At 37.4% G+C, this 19,916-nt stretch overlaps 2 protein-coding genes across 5 annotated transcripts in view; both read right to left on the reverse strand.

Moving 5' to 3' along the window:
• Window positions 1-317: 317 nt before the first annotated feature.
• Window positions 318-10,258, reverse strand: LOC132115971 (protein CDV3 homolog). Its single transcript, XM_059524426.1, has 5 exons — window positions 9,842-10,258; window positions 7,954-8,030; window positions 7,093-7,220; window positions 6,836-7,001; window positions 318-1,613 (listed from the first exon to the last, which is right to left on the reverse strand). Exons 1-5 carry the CDS (start codon window positions 10,043-10,045, stop codon window positions 1,487-1,489), a joined length of 702 nt encoding a protein of 233 aa, XP_059380409.1. The 5' UTR covers window positions 10,046-10,258; the 3' UTR covers window positions 318-1,486.
• A 950-nt stretch (window positions 10,259-11,208) lies between these two features.
• LOC132115972 (transmembrane protein 108-like) overlaps window positions 11,209-19,916 on the reverse strand; it is a 65,672-nt gene continuing 56,964 nt past the window's right edge. For all 4 annotated transcript variants that reach the window (XM_059524431.1, XM_059524428.1, XM_059524430.1 and 1 more), the window contains 3 exons: window positions 14,873-15,973; window positions 14,550-14,701; window positions 11,209-13,005 (listed from right to left, as the gene is read on the reverse strand). In XM_059524431.1, coding sequence (XP_059380414.1) covers window positions 12,889-13,005; window positions 14,550-14,701; window positions 14,873-15,973 — 1,370 coding nt within the window. In that variant the 3' untranslated portion in view covers window positions 11,209-12,888. The remainder of the gene's footprint in view (window positions 13,006-14,549; window positions 14,702-14,872; window positions 15,974-19,916) is intronic.

Here is a 19,916-nt window from a genome sequence, read left to right on the forward strand (position 1 = left end):
TGTAAGGCTAAACTTAAGTCATGTACTGCAAAAAGATTCAGCTAAATGCATTACCACAAAACAGTAGTTTAGAACACCATCCTTAACTGCTTGAAGAAAAGCATAAACGGTCAGATTTTTTTCCAGTCAAATTCAAATACAAACAGAACAGCTAGATTTATATTTGCTAACTAAATGTGTAAAGTTTAACACGGTCAACAAAATCGCATCTTCATAAGCTGGAATTTATTTGACACGGTCAACTATTCACAGCAATGACTGCAGCACCTTCTACAGGCCACAGCTACAAAAATGCACATCAAACCACAAACATGATATGAGATTAGAAAGGTTAAGCTTTAATAATGGTTTGTCAATAATGGAATCAAATAAAATGAGGAGAGGAACCGGGATGAAAGGGTTAAAGGACATTGTTAGAGAAAATCCATTATTCGCAATATGTTGACAAACTAGCACAGCACTACATTCTCACAGAGGGATACAGATGTGGTTTTTACTCCTCAAGAGTGGTAAGAATCAAATCAAGCAGGCTTTATCTGCAAAACGACCAGGAAGTGCCTGTCAGAATGCTTTTTTAATATATATATTTCTCTCCCATCACTTTCATATTTTCCCCCCACAGTAAGGCCACTTTAAAAAGTAAATTTAAAGTCTCAATACCTCTTGTTGACAGATCTTGCAAAATGGGGAGGGGGAAAAAAAATAGCATTTTCAAGTTTACAGTTAAACATTGAGCTGCTCCTCATTGGCCGGACTGGTGGTTATTCCTACAGCCAATCCAGGACCTGGTCGACATTGTAACCACAGATATGTACCCAAGGGTAGTCTCCACTCTCTAGTGCCCAAACCAAAAACTCCCAGCTTTCCGTCATCACGATGTAAGAAAAAAAAAATCTAATGGTTTGGGAGCTATACTGATGTAGTGAAGAAAAAATAAACCTTCAGCAGTTTTTTTTTAGTTTGTTTAATTCTCACCCAATGTCTTAAACTCCATCCTCAAAGTGGCTTTTCTCATTTTCTCAGGGTTGGCCGATGTCCAGTGGCTCTGCCGGCCAACCAACCCCATGAGGAATTCCACTGTAAGAAACATTTGGTGCCTTGTTCGTTTGATGCAGTGTCATATAAAGCAGAATTAGAAATTTCAGTCAGTTCCTGTTGCTGCAGCCCGTTTGAATGCAGTTGATAAGGGAGGACCTTTATCAGCCGTGTCCATGTGTGTATGAGAGGATTTTGATGGCTAAATGGGTTCATTTCTAGGTGTTTGCTTGACAAGGATCTAATGGGATGTTTGTTTATCGTTGTGTGCGAGTGTGTGTTTGTGTGCGTAAATGAGAGTGTTGGTTGTGTGTGTGTGTGTGTGAATGAAAATGGGCACAGACGTCTCCAGCTCGGTCAGGACTGCATCAGACAGCTGCAGGACATTTTCCCCCTACAAGTCTTACTGTACCATTGGTGGTAGACTTTGGGGGGAAGGGGGAGATGGCTTTTATTTGTCCCCCAGGATGGCATACTGATTATCTAACTGTAGATGCTGCATGGAGCCTGGGCCTTCCCCTTCTCTGACCCGGCTCTTGTGCTTGACCACCTCGAAGGTCTTCTCCATCTCTCTGTCCCTGCAACAAAAAATCCACCAGTATGCAGGATTGGTTATGCTCAAAATGGAATACTAGCAACTGTATAGCATGTATATATTATATGTATATAATACCAAGGGTCTTCCACTAAAATTGCTTAAGGTCCAGTTATAAACCCTCTTCACCAGCCAAGGTCTGGACAATTATATACCTAAAAACATGAATTGATGGTTTTTGCCAGAGCAGGCTATCTGAAGGATTTTAAATCTTAAATTTAAGACTTTAAGACTTTTTTTTTTTTTTTTTAATTCCTGTACATTAAAATAAAAAAAACTGTACAAAAAAACATGATTCAGAGTTCAGATACAGGTTTTCACCAAAAAATAAATAAAAAGCTAAGAATTATACACTTAACATTTCAGTCTTTAAACCGTTTTTTCAAGAAAATGGAGTCAGGATCGGGGAATATGACCGTGTGTTCCAGTTCCTGCCAATATCCAGAAACTTCACACAGCCATTGAAGAGGAGTGGACCAAAACTCCACAGGCCACAATCAACAACCTGATCAACTCTATGCGAAGGAGATGTGTTGCACTGTGTGAAGTAAATGGTGGTCACACCAGATACTGACTGGTTTTTGGAACCCCCAAACCCCCCAATACAGTAAAACTGCACATTTTAGAGTGGCCTTTTATTGTGGCCAGCCTAAGGCACACCTGTGCAATAATCATGCTGTCTAATCAGTATCTTGATATGCCACACCTGTGAGGTGGATGGATTATCTCGGCAGAGGAGAAGTGCTCACTAACACAGATTTAGACAGAATTGTGAACAATATTTGAGAGAAAAAGGCCTTTTGTGTACATTTGTGTTAAGCTCATGAAAAAAGGGAGCAAAAAGTGTTGCATTTATAATTTTGTTTAGTGTATTTATTTCATTATGTCAAAACCTTTGCGGTCCACATGGATGCATCTTAAATATTTCAAATAGAACGCAAAAATAAATGTTCCAAAGGGTAGGTTACTACAAGACGATATGTGAATATATTTGTAATTAGTTTCTGCTTCATGTAGTTAGGGATATGCCGGTATCAAATTTTCCTGTTTTCCTGTTCACTTTTCACAATTCGACCTCATTAGTTAATCTTATTTAATGCATTAACAATCAAGGCAAGGCAAGTTTATTTATATAGCAAAGTTCATACTCAATGGAAAAAAGAAAGTAAAAAAAAGTAATGAAGAAAAATAATCACAAAAATAATACAAGCAATTTAAGAACATGAAAATGATTTAAAAATTGACTTAAAATGAATTTAAGACAGTTTAAAAATACTTAATGATTTTACATAAAATACAGTGCAATAGGGCTGCACGATATTGGAAAAAAATGACATTGCGATATTTTATTTTTCTGCGATATATATTGCGATATTTTTTCTTACACACAAAAATGGGGTGAGCACACTTACATTCTCATTTCGTGTTGTTTGAAAACGGCTTGCTCTCTCTCGGCCTCTCTTTCTCTCTCTCAATTCAATTCATATTGCTTTATTAGCATGACATACAAAGGTACATATTGCCAAAGCATTGTACATAGCAGAATAGAAACAAACAAAACAAAAATACATATATATTCATAAGAAAAAAAAATTACATGCAAAATAAATCCATATACATTTCTATAAACATTGATGGTACTTCTAATGTACTCTCTGTCTGTCTCTCTCGCGCGCGCGCTCTCTCTCTCTCTCTCTGTCTCTCTCGCGCGCGCTCTCTCTCCATGTCTCTCTCGCGCGCGTGCTCTCTCTCTCTCTGTCTGTCTCTGTCTCTCTCTCTCGCGCGCTCTCTCTCTCTCTCTCTCTCTCTGTCTGTCTCTCTCGCGCGCTCTCTCTCTCTCTCTCTCTCTCTCTGTCTCTCTCGCACTCTGTCTCTTTCGCGCTCTCTGTCTCTCTCGCGCGCTCTCTCTGTCTCTCTCGCGCTCCCTCTCTCTCTGCCCTGTTAAACTTGCATGTGGTTTTCTGTCCTGTCAATTATAAACTTTCACTCTATGATGGTTAAGCTGTGCAATTAATCCGCGAATCACACTGTCAAGGGCAGGGGAGTAGCTGGCCCGTACAGTTAATGAATAACGGATCAACTACGACAGCCTACATCGCACATCCTGCGATGTGACTATCGTGGATTCGTACATCGTGATATCGATGCTTAAACGACACATCGTGCAGCCCTACAGTGCAATACATAAAATATAGTGTAATCAGTTTGGACATCGCATAGTGCTCATTCAATAAATGCACAGCTAAACAATGAGCAATAGCTACATTTACTATAGAAGTTATTAATCTTTGTTAAAAAATACAAGTCTTAGTTCATGTTAGCTCATTAAATAACACAGTTGCAACTTTCAATTTTAACAATGTGATATTAAATATTGGAATACCTAAGATTAATGAATGTTCAGAATATTTTTTTCATTGGCAGTTTAAGTTAACTAATGAAGCGTGTGAAGTAATGTAAAGTGTGAATGAACAATAAAAGATCAAAACACTTTCAATCAATATCTAGAGCATTTGTAGTCCAGATGAAAAAAAATACAAAATGAATGTTTGAAGATAAATAGCCTATTAAGTCTAAATATTTCTGTAGTTGGCTCTGTAATAAACACCATAGGGAAAACACAAATCTGAATGGTTATTTAAGATTATTTAAATATGGTTTAGAAAGTAACAACTGCTGTGTTTACAGGGTAAGGGCTGCATTTTAGCGCCATCTGTTGTCAGAGAGTGAATGTGCTTTCATTCAGCACGTCTTTCACATGTTACTCCATGTGCTTCTCTTAAGTGCTTGTTTACATCTGAGCGCACACGCTCTTTCAAGCAGCATACAGCAATGTTGTGCATTTTAAGCAGCTGATGGGAATACTATTCTTAAAATGCATTCCAAATTCTGAATAATTTGTAATGTATATTTATTCACGGTATTTAGAAGTGCCAACGATAACAATATCGTGCATATTAATCACCGCAATTTATCGCATTACCGAATAATGGCACAAGTCTACATGTAGTGTTATCTTCCTTATGAAAACTAGATGGAAACTTTTATTAATAACAATTACAGCTAACATAACTCTGTGAACTAAAACTACTCCAAAATACTTTTTTTTGACTAAATGCACATTTTCAAGACTCAAAATGTACAGATTATTTTACGTTTTAAAACACGACATATTAAACAATATTTTAATTTTTACACAAGCATAACACTAAAATGGCTCATCCTATCAGAAATTTCAGAACTATTCGTTTTTTATAATGCACATTTTGACAGTTTGGCTATTTTAGTATTATTTGTGTACTATTACAGTACTTATTTTGAATCATATTTTTTTCCTTTTTTTAGGTTTTTATTACAGTTTTAGCTTTATTGATTTTAGTACTTTTATTTCAGTTAGTTGCCAAGGCAATATTGAGTTTTTCACCTTTCATATTTCAGCTTAAATGTCTAATCACAATAGAGCTGAAACAACTAATCGATTTAATCGATTCAAATCGATTATTAAAATAGTTGTCAACTAATTTAGTCATCGATTAGTTGCTAAATAACTTTTATTTGCCGTAAGCGGCTCATTTCGTGCATATTTCAAATCTGCGGTGACCAAAGTGTGGCAGTAATGAGCCACCGGAGGTTTTACTCAGCCAGTACAGCAGGAGAAGTAGCGAATAGCCAATAGCTGGCCTCGTTTTATGTCACGTGCTTCCCGAACAGCGTCTCTGCCATAGACAGTAAAAGTTCAGCGGGATGAGGAAGTACTTTACTTTGAGCCTTCAAAAAAAGAGGAGTAACCTGTAAACTCTGCACTACTGAACTGTTTAAGGGGCCGTTCACATATCGCGTATTTTGCATGCTCAAGTTCGTTATTTCCAATGTAGGCGCGCGGTATGCGCGCTCATAATGGAAGCGACGCGGTCGCGACGCACCCGTTTTTCCAGGCGCGTCCGCACTGCATCGAGTTAAAAACATCTCAACTTTTCAGAGAGCCGCAAGCGCAACGCGGGTGCGATTTTTAGAGCTGCAAATCCATTTTTTGCTTTTTTTTTTTTGCTGAAATGTCTGCCTCTTCATGGAGAGAGCACGTCATGGTTGCTTAGCAAAGGCAGACGCGCTTCTGCCCGAGCGCTTTGGAAAGAAGGAGAAAGCGGTGCGCCTAGCGTTTTCCACGCGTTTCTAGGCGCCATATGTGAATGGCCCCTAAGACTTTTATTTGTGCAGATTCTCCAGTACAATGTTGTTTGCAAATGTTTAGTCGTAACAAACGAGTCGTCATTTTAACAGTTAACATTTGAAGCTTTACAAACACGTTCTGTGATCAGTTTGTCGTTTACCAGTTCATAATTCAGTCTTGCAGCCTAATTATGACTGAATGAGAGAGGTAAATGTTTAAATATATTTGAAATGCACTTCTCTTTTTCACACAGCAGTTTTTTGTGTGTCCAATTTTTTTTTCTGGACAACCTTCTGATGGATTTTACTTTAAATTGTGAGTTCCATTCAGGTTTCATGCCATTGGCACTTTATTCGAAGGATTGTATAGAATTTCACAGCATAAGCTATAAAGCTGTTTCCCAGTAAATAATAAAATGCAATGTACTGCAATTTTATTCTGTTTCATCCTTCTTCGTGAAAATATGTTCTGAAAGATTCCTTAAGCTTTGTTTGGGATGTTAAACTACTTTAGGAGCTCTAAGGACTGCCATGGTGAAAACATTATATGAAATCTCCTTGTGAAATTTGCTGGAGTATGGGTCAGTGTTTTGATTGCAGAAGAGTTCGACAAAGGATTACTGACACATAATAAAACAACTCCAGGTATATTTTTGATGAGGATATGACAATGCAAAATGGTTAAAATCTCTTAAAAATCTATGCTGAATGATAAAGACCCTTTATTAATAATTTACTTGGGGGAAAAATGGGCAAAACTAAAATATAAGTACATAAACCGATTAATCGTAAAAAATAATCGACAGATTAATCGATTATCAAAATAATCGTTAGTTGCAGCCCTAATTCACAACATTTATTTTTAATTATTTTAAAAATAATCTGCACAGTACAAATACTGCAGAAATCGCAGCACATCAGTATGGCTTTCCTAACATACTTTGTGTATGAAGAAAATCGAGGAAGGAAGCTAAAGGTACATCTGATTAAGCAATGAACAGTGTACAGACTTTTAGAAGAGCACAAGAAGTCACTTACTTGCGAGTCTCCACGTGTCTGGCAGTGGAGAGGAGAGAGGGGAACTGGGTGTCGTTGAAGATTTCTGGAGGCCCTTGAGTTGGGCCTTTCTTGGTCGAGGTTAACCGGGCCCCTGGGGGACGATACACGCCAGGTGCTTTGGGTTCAGGAACCTCAACTTCCTCTACTAACAGGAAATGAGACAAATCCATGTTTAAAAACTAATCTCAACTCATACTTCCATTAGTTGGCTATTTATACTAAGACTGCCGACTCACCCGGAGCAGCTGAAGGGGGGGCGCCTGACTTATTCCAGGGTCCAGAGACTTTATCACCAGTGACCAGAATGATCTCACCATCCTCACCCACTTCCTCCTTCTCATACTCTTCCTCCTCCTTCTCATCACTATCAGACAAACATGAAATTGTTTACTTCGATAGAGATGCACTGTAACATGCATGAATTCAAATAATCTCAGAGTGCTTTTATAAACGTTCTAATATATGAATAAAATTTGCACAGTGTGTTTGCTGGTATGATCCAAGTTTACTGAGCCAATAAAAATGCGACATGAAATCAACGCGCCATGGCGTTAAACATAAAACTGCTTACATCAAGCTCCTTTCAACACACATAAAAATACAACTGTCATAGTGCGATTCATAATGCTCTTTTTGTTTACCACTAGCACATGCTAATGACGTTTTATTCTCCTATAGTAACGTTTTTCATAGTGTACAAGTCAATAGGTCATCATCATACAGTCTACATGCATTTCGCACCCAAGTTTATCAAATCCATGTCGCACATCGTGACATACAGTGATCTTATAGGACTGCTAAAAGGATTGTGCAGTGTGTAGAAGGCTTTACAGATTACACAACATTTTAATTAATAAGGTACACTTAAAATGATACAATCTAATCCCGTTTATGTGAAATAAGCCTGTTCCCAAACAGATTTGAGCTTTTGGACCTGATACTATGACAACAGCTCCGAGATGAGCTTCGAAAAACCTAGCAATCCTGGATCATGTCAAAGCGCCAACAATAAAATCCAGCAAACTGGGTAATTATGTATGAAAAACGGACCCCAGTAGCATCAAATACATTAGACGCCAACTGTTTGTGCTTCACACCTCATCTGCAGGGCCTGAAGTCGGAGTCCGGTGTAGTCCACCTCCTTCTGCTCAAATTCCTTCCATTCCTCATCCTCCTGGAGTGACAGTTTAAGAAAAAAGAGGTGACCCTTATATAGAGTTCAATGAACTAATGTTTAGAGAATTTCAGACAGTACAAGAATCAAGTTAATGTCTATAGTACATATTAACTAAATACTTCTGGAACTACAGTGGAGTCAGTCACAGCACTTGGTTCCTAAATGTAGAATAAATGTAATTTATAAATGAAGTCATGTAATAAAAGATGTAAAAGAAACATCTTTTACTTTCTGGGGGGGGGGGGGGGGGGGGGGGGGATTACTCTAAAATTGGTATAAATAAATTACATTCCAAATTTGAAGTTGATATGAAAAACTGAGGTTCCTGTGAGATTTTGTTTACCACAAACAGCCACCGGGTGCCATCCAAACGCCATTAAAAATTTTTAATGCATTTTTCTGTCACAAATGTCTAGATTTCTCTGACAATATTCCTGAGATTCAGACATTTCCAATGATATGTTTGTCAAGATTATAAAAAGTTTTAACTCTAAAAGGCCGTAATGCATTTTGTAATATGACACTTGACACTGCCCACTAAGCGGGAGACCACCACCATAAGATTTTAAAGTACAATTTCCATGGTAATGCAATGTCCGATTCCAAAATGGTTTTCACAGGACGAATCTTGGGTTTTTAAGCTTTAAAATGATATATAATTTATGATGATTACTCAAAGATTTGATAAAGAAAAAGGACAACAACAACAAAAAAAAGAGCACCAAGCGTCCCACATGGTGACAGTTAAGGTAAACAAGTTACCAAAAAGAAAAAAAATGTAGGGCAGGGGTTCTGTCTATTAGATGCTGATTTCATGTGGAGTCGGACGAGATGAACATGAGCTATCATCAGAAAAGTCTGGGGCCAGTTGCATAAACATAACCACAACTATTAAAAACTGTCTCTAAAAAAAAACTAGTTTGACCAACTAGCAGTTTGCCTAAAGATGATAAGTCTGATTTTTCTAATTCAAATTAGACTAATCTACGTTTTTGTAACTGAACTTAAAACATTATGACCAATATTGAAAAAAAAGCGATGTCTAAGTTTTTCAGACTAGTATAAGCAGTTTATGCAATCGCCCTTGTTTATCCAAAAGGCCCAGTTATGACATTTCAATATTTTTTTGCAATTATGATATGGTAGTATATGCCAAAACATGCTTACTCTTCTGTTACACACTCAAAGGTATGTACTTTTTCTTCATAAAGGGATTACACACTTTTAGGGAACAGCATAATTAGGCGAACTGATGCAATGCAAGATTTAATTAAAGTGACCTGATGTCACTGTAAAAGTACAGTCATCAGACAAAACTTGCGTTCATTAGCACAATGCTATTCTGTAATGTCTTACAAGAGAAACAAGCATATGGTGAGATGTGAAGGACACAATTACAGCAGCAGTTATAAAACCCCTGCTGGAAGATTGAAGCCCTAAGCAACGAATGTCAGTATGATGTCACATCACCCAACATACGTCACGAGCAAACGCTGCTTCTATTTAAGTGTAACATTAAACGCACAAAAATTACAATCCTGTCATCGTTTACACAACCTTGTGTTGCTCCACTGACACATGAAATGTTAGGTAGAATGTCAATAAAAGTCACTACGGCTGTCAATATCTAATGTTCTGCCAAAAATCAGATTTTTAACCTTTTATAGGTGTTGTTATTTGCCGAGTGAAATGTCTGCTTAGACCACATTGTGCTTTTAGAACGTTCACGCGTCCTTTGTAACGTTCCCTACAAACGCTGTCTAGATAGGCAGCTCACTAGGTTTTGTGACACAGCCCGTGTGCATTACCTTTTCCATCTGCGCGTCCTGATTCTCACTCTTCGTCGACTTCTCCTTCTCCCTTTTCGTCTTTTTCACTGGCATCGCGGTTCCTCCAGCTCCTCCGGTCGTCTGCTCCTTCCCCTTGCCCTTCTCCTTCTTCTTCTTCTTGTCGCGTTTGGCGAAGAAATCATCTAGGCTCTTCTCCACGACAGCCGGAGCCACATCCGCCATCTTATCACCAAATGTCCTCAACTAAACACTAAAACAAGCTTGGAAATGATCAGATCAGTGTCTGAAGCGACAGCAAACGAGCCCTTGTGTGCGTGTCTGACAGGTAGTCGTGTGTTTCATGTGTATCGCGGGTTAAAAGTGTGCTGAGAGCAGCATGACAGACTCACCAGCTAAAAGTGTGACACACACTCGCCCAGTGCACCGGATAATGTTGCTTCCTATCTGACCCGGATGGGAAAGTGGCTTTGTGATTGACAGCTCCGCTGTCCAATCACTGACCGAGAATGCTAGTTTTTCGACCAATCCTATCGCAGGATGAGGATCTTGCAGAGTGATTTTTTTTTCAGATTGCGCAATTTTGTTCTACAATCCATTGTATAGTTATACAACACTTGTGGAGTAATTTAGTTAATAGATGAAAGAAAACGTACTTCTACTAATACATTTAGATATACAGCTGTGCCTAGCTGGTTAGTAACACAAAATAGCAAATATTTTATGCAGTTTTTTTTTTCTTTCAAGAATCTGCCAAGAATAACTTAACCAATCTGAATAATGGGCCCCTCATTGCCTTTAAGTGGTTTTGCCTTACTTAGGGCCCTTTATAATAATAAAAAAATTAAATAAAAAAAAGGACTAAAAAGTATGTTGTTAAGATGAAATACTATTGGGAATATAATGTTTTGATGTGTAGCATAGGATTTTAATTTAATTTATTTTTTATTTTATTTTTATTGGCATTTAGTTTTTTTATTTTTGGTGAAGCACACACAGACAGCATAACGTTTCATAGGCCTAAAATTGTATTATTGTTCTATTGTTTTAGTATTTCTCAAATAACTCAAGACAGAATTTGTAAACAAAGATTATAACACCTAACTGCATTCTAGCATGCAGCAATGTGATTGAGAGGGTTTATAGAAATAATACTAACATCTGTTGCCTTTTGAGAGGCTGTGAATGAATGAACGTCCCAGTTGTGTGTCATACCGAACAGCATGTGAATAGAAAAGCTTCATTCAGCATACAGAGAAGATTCCAGAAACCTTTGACCCATTTACATTAGTGGGGAAACATTGGCATTTGTCCTCCACTTTGCTTTTGTTTTTTCTTTTTGTTTTTTAACTGGCTTTGCTTTGGATGTGTACAAAAAAACTACAGACTGAAGAAGCCTTCAAAGCCTTTTTATTTGTATTGCTCAGCAGTAAATAGTACAGTTTATGTGCTACAAAAGATCAGACATGATTCATAATATGCAAGAATGATGATTTTTTTTTCTGTCAGCTGAGCAATTGCTTCTCTTTCCTTAGATATCTAAAACTCCTGCCAGCACAAAATAAATGGACGGAAACATTGAAAAAAAGAAGAAACGGGAGACAAAATCAAACTACAAATTCATTTAAAACAATATTTATATAAAATCTGCTAAGCATACAGAAAAAAAGAAATGGGATATTTAAAAGAAAAGATGATGATATGGTCTTAAAAAATGTTACCAACCTCAGTGACCTGTTCAAAGAAAGTACAAAATAAAATAGGTTCTCTGTACGTATTTATATCTAACAGTTACACTCTGTTACATCCAGTGATATCACTGACATTCATCTAAAATCTGTACAATACAGCAGTAAGCACTGAGAATCAAAGAGAAATTCATTTTGGTCACATTTATTCTCGTCAATGTTCACACAAGGGACAGAGATAGACAGACAGAACCACAAGCACACTCATTCACCCTTCACTAAGAAAAACATGTCTTCTAACAAAATATATATAGATTTAGCCAACCTGTTAAGCAATAATAGTGCCACTTTCATCAGAGCATGTCATAGCGAATAAACAAATATAGAGGTTTATTAATAATAATAATAATAAACAGAATGCATTTCCACTACAGTTATACAGTATAATGCTTAGCCCTGCTTATGGAAGTTGAACACAAACACGTACAACGTGAACAGATATGATGTGAAATGTGGAGCACAGTAACATTACCATACAAAGGACTTTGCATGAGGCTTTTCATTGGCATTTAAGCATTTTTTTCTACTTGCTTGTGCAACTTTGTCAACGCAAATGGACTTTTAGGGTGTTTTTAAAAACGAAATCTTGATAAAACCAAATCTTGTTTGACATCTAGTCTAAAGACGCACATACACCTCATATCAGAAAAGATGCATGCAACAAGACATATACGCACACAAAAACATCTCGAACATCTAAGGAATGGGACAATTGTCGTTTTGTCTTTTGGCTGGTGACTTAACTAGGGACAAACCATCTCAGAAGTCATGATTCATTCTCCATCAATTGCAAACTGGCAATTTCCTCCATGAGGGAAGTGAGGGTTGCTGCAGTACCCACTTGGACCCATTCCAGAAGCGTTCCAGAATCAATGCCCTTTACCCCTGCATCCCCTCACATACAGAATTCAAGTGCGGCAGGCTTTTTTAAGTAATCATATTAAGTGTTTTGGGTAACGTCACACAAGCATCCTTACACCACGCATCATGTTTCTCAGCACTCTGCACCGCCAAAGCCACTGGAACAGAAGAGCAACCACACTTATTGTTTTTATTCAAAAAAGACATAAAAACCCTTATCACAATGAAGCGTCTGTAGAAAATCCACATCAGAAAAATATGCAGGGGCTCCCCCTCATAGTAAATAGCATTTGTTCTGTTTTGTAATATTCTTTCAGCTCCTTGAAACCAGTTTTTAGATATAAACCGCAGTCTCTGAAGGTCCACCACATATATGTAGGCTAGATATATTTATATATTCTTAAAAAATGCGAGCAGATAAAATCCTCAAGGATTTTGTCTCCTTTTAATATAGTGTGTTCAGATATCAGAAGCCTTGTCTCTGTTGATAAAGAGAGTCTCTTGGCAAAAGGGGTTAACCAGAACCACGCCGCTGTCGCTGTAGTCACCATTAGGGGGCAGAAAAGTCTCTTGTTCCTAAAACACAAAGCAACATAAGAACATTAGCACTGTATACTTGTTGTCATGCTAACTAAAGGCTAATCACTAATCATCTGATCCTACAAAGCTAAATACAGTTAAGGTGAAAGAAACAAGTATTCGTCTCATGATCTATGTTCTTAAAGAACAAATGTGCATTTCTATGGTGTAGAGATTGAGCTCTATCACCATGGAGACTGCATGTGTGAAATGAATGGAAGGAAATGAGGGAGTAAATTGCACCTGTGCAGAAAGACAACTAATTATAAGGCTCTAGATTCTAAAAGATGTTTTGTGTTTGGTCACACATATTAAATGGGAATTCTTGTTCAGACATCAAAATGGATCCATCTATCCAACTTCCCACTAATCTATCTATCTACAAAAAAAGTGTTAGCAGGACAAGAGTCAACTGAAAACAGTTACAAAGAGGAGAACTGAGGATAAAGGGAATGTATTGTCTCTCTTTGCTTCTGTAAAAGGGTGAATTGAAGACCTGTGGGTCACCGACATCCCAAACATGATTCTTCTTCTTCCTCATCATCATCATCATCATCATCATAATCACACTCCTGTCAGAAAAGGTCAGCAGGCATGAACAAAAAGGTGGGAAAAAGAAGCATGCAGAGGTTGAAATTGAAAATGTCAGTGAATGGATGATGGTAACAAGCTCACAAAATGACTAGAAGAAAAAAAAAATTACCAGAAGAAACTAGTAAGAAAGAGGTCTCTGAGCACCAGGTGGCGATATATAACGTGAATGGTACCATTAAGTGTTTTTTTTTTCAAGCACATTGCAATAATTGCAATAATTACTGTTCATTTCATAATGATAACCCAGCAATGAAAAAGCTATGAATATCTATATTTGTGCCATTCAGCCAGATGTAGAGTAAATCATATTAACAGCAAAGCCTTTTCTGTTCATAAAAGCATAGAGTTAAATTGAAGGTTAATTACTGTGAATGCTGAAGAACATTACTCAAAACTGCTAAGAATCTTCAGCTTTTGTAAGCCTTCTCTGCACATTTATAAGAAACATTAATATAGAGAGACAAAGTAAAATGATGGGAAAAGAGTGAGAATCAAGGATCAATAAATGTTGTAAGCTGGCTTCGAATTCATATCAACCCCTTGAGACAACATGGCTCAGCAGATTGGAGCACATATTGGACACGTAAGAAACATAATGGAGTGTGATTTGAGCCCTGGGAACTTAAAGTGGACATGTAATTAAAGTTGTTGTTGGTTTTCTTGTAAACAGTTCACCCAAATACATGTAGCTTTTTTGACCTAATAATGTTTTATTAAAATATCATAATCACAATCTTCTGGTGAAAACACAGACTTCTCTCTGGTTGCGTATGCTGTACTTCTCTGGTAATTTAGTCTGCAATTGACTACAGGCTCGCATTCAGATCCATCCCCATCCAATTAACAACCACTGCATTGAACCAAGTCTCTGCCCTACATTTTTCCATTTTTGATAGCCTGTTTCAATCTGATGTACACTAAAATGTCTTCCAGGTCTCTGTCAGTACCTCAGTCTCCAGTGATTGTATCTCGCGTGGGAGCTCCACAGCATGGCGGGTGAAGTAATCCATGGTGATGGCATCATTCCAGTAGCTCAAGTTGTTCTCCTGAGTTGCAGACTTCTTCTTTTTCCTCATACAGCATACGGTAAACAGCACGGCTGAAGAAAAGAAGAAATATTAATATGAATTTCAGAAAGGTGTAAGCAAAAGCCACTAAGCCACAAAGGGAATATTATGTTATCTTGTGTCTTTGGAAAAGTTCCTGTCAGTGCTGATGACAGAAAGAACAAGTTTTGAAAACTGGAGGAAGTGTGATATTTTTTACTCACAGCATGAAGAGACAGGCACGCTAATGGCAAGAACCAACCACACAATGTCCATTTTGTCCAGGCAGATGGTGTTTTTTTCGTGAGAAGGATTTTTTTGTGCAGGACCTGACTGGTTCCCAGACCCCCAAGGGCCTTGCGTGGTGGCTGGGACCTGCCTGTTCATGAAGCTCCCGCTAGCTGTGGAGGGTGCCTCTGAGATGTTCGAATCATGCGCTGCAGGCCATGAGGCATCGGTGCTGTTGATAACATCTGTGGCATCATTTAAAGAGACAACAGAATCAGTGGTCATATTGGTGGTTCCATCACCTTGGATTCCTACAATTGTTCCGCTCTTCGCTGAAGAAGTGGGACTGGATGTTGTAACATGGTTAGATGGCAGGGCTAGAGTCCCTGGGATAGTAAGATTCTCCAATGAAGACACATCGCGCAATCTAATGGTATGGTGCGAAGCCTCCTTATCCGTGTTCTGCCCTTTGTTGGTTTTGAAGTTTGAAGACAATGGAGGTGATGCTGAATGTTGAATGGGCTCCTTCACTTTCATCTCTCCAGAAAGGTCCTCGGCACCAGGGGCCACATCACGTCCAGTCCCTGAGAGAAAAGAATGACCTGAGCCAGAATTTGTGGCTTGGCTCACTGGCTTTCTACTGATTGTACTCGGCTTGTCAGTATTAGTGCTAAAGTTCTGGTCTTGGGTTTTAGTGGTGAAAAACCCAGAGCTTGTTCTACTGACCATACTTCCAGAGGTCAGTTGGGTTTCTTCTGCTTTTGAAAGAGGGACTCTAGGTATTGCCTGATCTCTGGAACCAAAAGGATGCAACCCTACTGTTGTTGTTTGAATTATGGCAGATGGTACAGTGTTCTTTGGTGTCTGGAATGAGTGGACAGTTGTGGGTCTACTGATTGGTTCTAGAGAGGCCAGTGATTGGATGTGCAGATCCCCAGTCCTGGAACCCTCCTGCCAGCTTGAGGGTCCTGATGAGAGGGTGGTGAGAGTTCTGCTGCTTGTTGACATCGAGACAAAATCGCGAGGGTTTTGGATGGGTTGAAGCTCCTCTACGGAGAACACCAACCCAACTGGCACAGACAGAATCAGCAGAACACCTGAGAAGAATAAAAAAAATAGGCCATGAGAAGAATGCAGACATAATTCATGTAGTTTAAATGCTCAGTCTCACTGCGCATACAGCACTAAGGAAACTTTTACTTTGTCTATAATGACGTTCTTATATAACCATTCAGAACCATACAACTACCTTCTAAGACACCTGGTGATCAGAGTGAGGTCATTGTTTCATCTGCATGCCATTTTAGTTGCTATAGAAACCAAGATTCAGCTTTTAGAACGTGAAAGGCGGTGAGAGATGAGAGAACAACATCACAAACAGTATCAAGACATGGAGAGATCTGTGTCAGTTCTATACCAGCTTCTGAGCAATTATCACTATTGTAGGTGTTCATAATGTGACAATGATTATGTGTTTCGTGCTTCATGCACAGAACCCTTCAAAGCTTCTGTTTTATCCATAAATACAAATTTAAATCAGATCGACACTAATCACTCTGAAGCCACTCTGAAAGAAGTACGACACCACTGCTGTACATTTACAGTGTTTAGCTGTGTATTTGTTGCTGCCATAAGGCAATCCGCCCTTTTTGCCCAATTTTGTATCCGCTCATCAAACTTACATACTTCCAGAACAGACATAGTCAAAGTCCCTTTAAGGCAAGTCATGTCACTTGGCGGACATCTTTAGAAGTTGGTAGAGTACCCAAAAACTATACTCAAATAAAAGTAAAAGTACTTATAGAAATATTTACTTAAGTAAAACTGAAAGTACTAGTCTGAACAGTTAATTGAGTAAAAGTAAAAAAAAAAGTATTGGATAAAAAATCTACTCAAGTTGTTAGTTACTAGTTACTTTGGGTCATATACTGAATATCTATAGTCTATTTTTATTTAGATATATAGATAAAATTTATGTAATGTATGTATATATATTTTCTTCAGCCTTTACTCCAGTCTTGCAGTGTCACATAATCCTTCAGAAATCATTCCAATATGTAGCTGTCTATTCATCAAAAAATCCTAAACAAAATGTCACAGGTTCCAAAAAATATTATTATTATTAAACAATACAAACATTAAAACATTAAGGCAGTACACTTAAAAAATAATCATAAACCGAAGACCCAGTTAAACAATGAATTAATCTTTTCTGTTTCTTATAGCATTATAGTTTTGTAGTGTGATCAACGTTTGCATAAGTACGTACTAGTAGACATGTTAGGGAAGTAACACATTTTTTTAAATTATATTTGGATAAAAATGAATGAAATGAGTCGAAAAAAAGATTCGTTCATTTTGCTGAATGAGACTCAAAGGTCCGAGTTGGTAAAATGATTAAAACTACCCATCACTAGCAATCACAAATGCAGACTTCGTTTTATGTTTACTCGACATGATGCAACACAATGCTTAAAAAGACAGTATACTATTGTCATTATAATCCATAATTATAATCCCTGTTTATTAAAAGTCATTCTACCATAAGAATTATTTTGAAACTGATATGTTAAGGTATATAACAGACAGCCAGTACTTTAAAACATCTGTCAGTGGTGAAATGAATACATTTTTATTATTATTATACTGCTACCACTAATAGTAATACTAATATTAATTATATATACAGTATATCACACACAAGGTGTACAGCACCTTCCAGAAGAGACTAACTTGAAAATGCTCACTAGCAAAATAAAAATGTAGCATATACTATTAGGAGCAAAAGGCTATACAATGGGTTTAACTATTGCAACAAACTTCTCTCCTACAATTTCCCTGCTGCATTGATCAAAAAGAAGACATTTTTTGAGTAAATGTTTAGTGATCAAAAGTTGCCCATGCTAAGTAAGCAGTTAAGATAAACAGTGTCTCATTCGAGTGCTAATGCTAATTCCAGATATTTGCCGTGTCCTGTTTTTTTTTTCCTTCTGATATCAAAAGGAATTACATTTAACATCCAGCTTTGCCAATCCAACACAGCATTAATAAAACATCACCCTGTAAATAAAACATGAATCATTGCTTATTTCACTACAAAGTGCCATGTTTAGATCAGACACAAGCTCTTAGCTCTCTCCCCCTTAGCACACATCCTCAACAGACTCCCAGAGCATTTAACAAGCCATGGATCTGAAGGTTCACACAGCCACTAAAATCATCTGAACATGAGCTCCCTGGTCCAATGTAAACACACTGCTGTCCTATTAGCACAGTCATGTTTTATAATTTATCAAATCAAAAATATTAAAAGTGTAAAGCTTTTAAATCTTAGCATCAGAAAACCAAGAGTTTTTGGTGTCTTGCTAATGTCTCCCTCTGGTTTGTACTATGTTCATTAATTAATTATTTGGATGATGAGTCAAAAATGATGTTATATGAAAGATGAGAAATCACACAGGAAAATCATAAGCCAACAAACATCATTACAGACAAAATACTAGCATACTAGCATGCTACTATTTTGCTACTAATTCTGCCATATGGGAAAGCATACTAATCTGTAGTATGCAACATGTACCAGTATTCATGATAGTCTATGCTAATATATTATTCCAGAGTATACACAGAAATAGTAAGAGTAGCATGCTAATATTCTACATAGCCCTATGCTATATTCTACTAACCTGTTGAAGAAACAACATATGCTGGTAAGGAACATTTTGCAGCAATAAGCAACAAGCTCCAGATTAAACCAGCTCATGACCAACTAAGGACCATATTAAACCAGCTTAAACCTGTTGTCATGCTTCAAAACATACCTAACCAGCATATGCTGTTTTTTCAACAGGGTAGTAGAATATAGCATAGGCCTATGTAGCATATTAGCATGCTACTCTTACTATTTCTGTGTATACTCTGGAATAGTATATACTGTATAACATCATGAATACTGGTATTTGTTGCACACTAGCATGCTACTCTTACTATTTCTACTATATGGAATAGCATAACATATATAGCAAAATATATCATATGTAATACCATATATAGCATACAAGTATGCTAATTTGACTATTTCTGCCATATTGAATATCATTCTAGCATAGCGTATATCATACTAGAATGCTATTCTTTCTATTTCTGCTACATGGAATCGCATAGTCTACATTTGATAGGATTACACAGAATTTATATCTATCCAAAAATCAGAATTATAGATAATTTCACCGACATAATTCTAAATATTAATTTTTGCTCTATACCTTCAAAGATTTGGTAGCCTTCTACTAAGGCAATCTTTTTAAGTACATCGACTCCCATAAATGTCATAACAGCATCCAGTCAGAGTGTACATGAATATTTCAGGCAGTTCTTGCATTTGTTTTGTTGGCAATATACATCGGACCTAAATTGAACAGACTGTAGGTCTCTGGGTGTTCTGTCTGAGTCTTAGATTAGGACTATTGTTAAGTAGAAAACCAAAAAAGGATGATCCAGGAACATGTCCAACTTGAGTAAATCACGTTAATCCACAAGTGACGTACAGTATGTGTGTGGCTGTACTGTGCGTTTGTATGAATGGAAGTGTGGAAGAAAGACAGATTTTGGCATTCTACTGTTTTTTTTTTTTTTTGCTTTTAAAAACACTGGGCTTACCAAGGTTACCTCCAATCTATCAATGAATGACCCATTCTCTAGTGACATTCATGCTAGCACACAAACACACTCCTGTGACTCACAGTGTAATAGTGAGGGGGAGGCAGAGGACAGCACATAATAGATCACAGCACTGGTGAAAACACACAATGGATACTTTGCAAGATGAGCACTGAACCATAAGGAGCATGTGGGTGTTACTTCAACTACAGACACTTTTAATGTCTCAGAGGTTGATTTTTACAGATACAACAGATATTAACTATTGCCATTACTCCAGTCTTTAGTTTCACATGATCCTGCAAAATCATTATAATGTGCTGACTTAAGACACATTTCTTATGTTATTCAATGTTGAAAATGGCTGTGCTGCTTTTTTCA

Source organism: Carassius carassius, chromosome 35 (genome assembly GCF_963082965.1).
Source record: "Carassius carassius chromosome 35, fCarCar2.1, whole genome shotgun sequence".
Taxonomy (NCBI): Eukaryota; Metazoa; Chordata; class Actinopteri; order Cypriniformes; family Cyprinidae; genus Carassius; species Carassius carassius.

What these genes read in the sequence shown, in the direction of transcription:
- LOC132115971 (XM_059524426.1), bottom strand. Translation starts at nt 10,045, where the DNA reads ATGGCGGATGTGGCTCCGGCTGTCGTGGAGAAGAGCCTAGATGATTTC. An exon ending in AGGACGCGCAGATGGAAAAG is followed by an intron (nt 8,031 to 9,841) that starts GTAATGCACACG and finishes CTGTCACTCCAG; the next exon opens with GAGGATGAGGAATGGAAGGA. An exon ending in CTTCAGGCCCTGCAGATGAG is followed by an intron (nt 7,221 to 7,953) that starts GTGTGAAGCACA and finishes TTTGTCTGATAG; the next exon opens with TGATGAGAAGGAGGAGGAAG.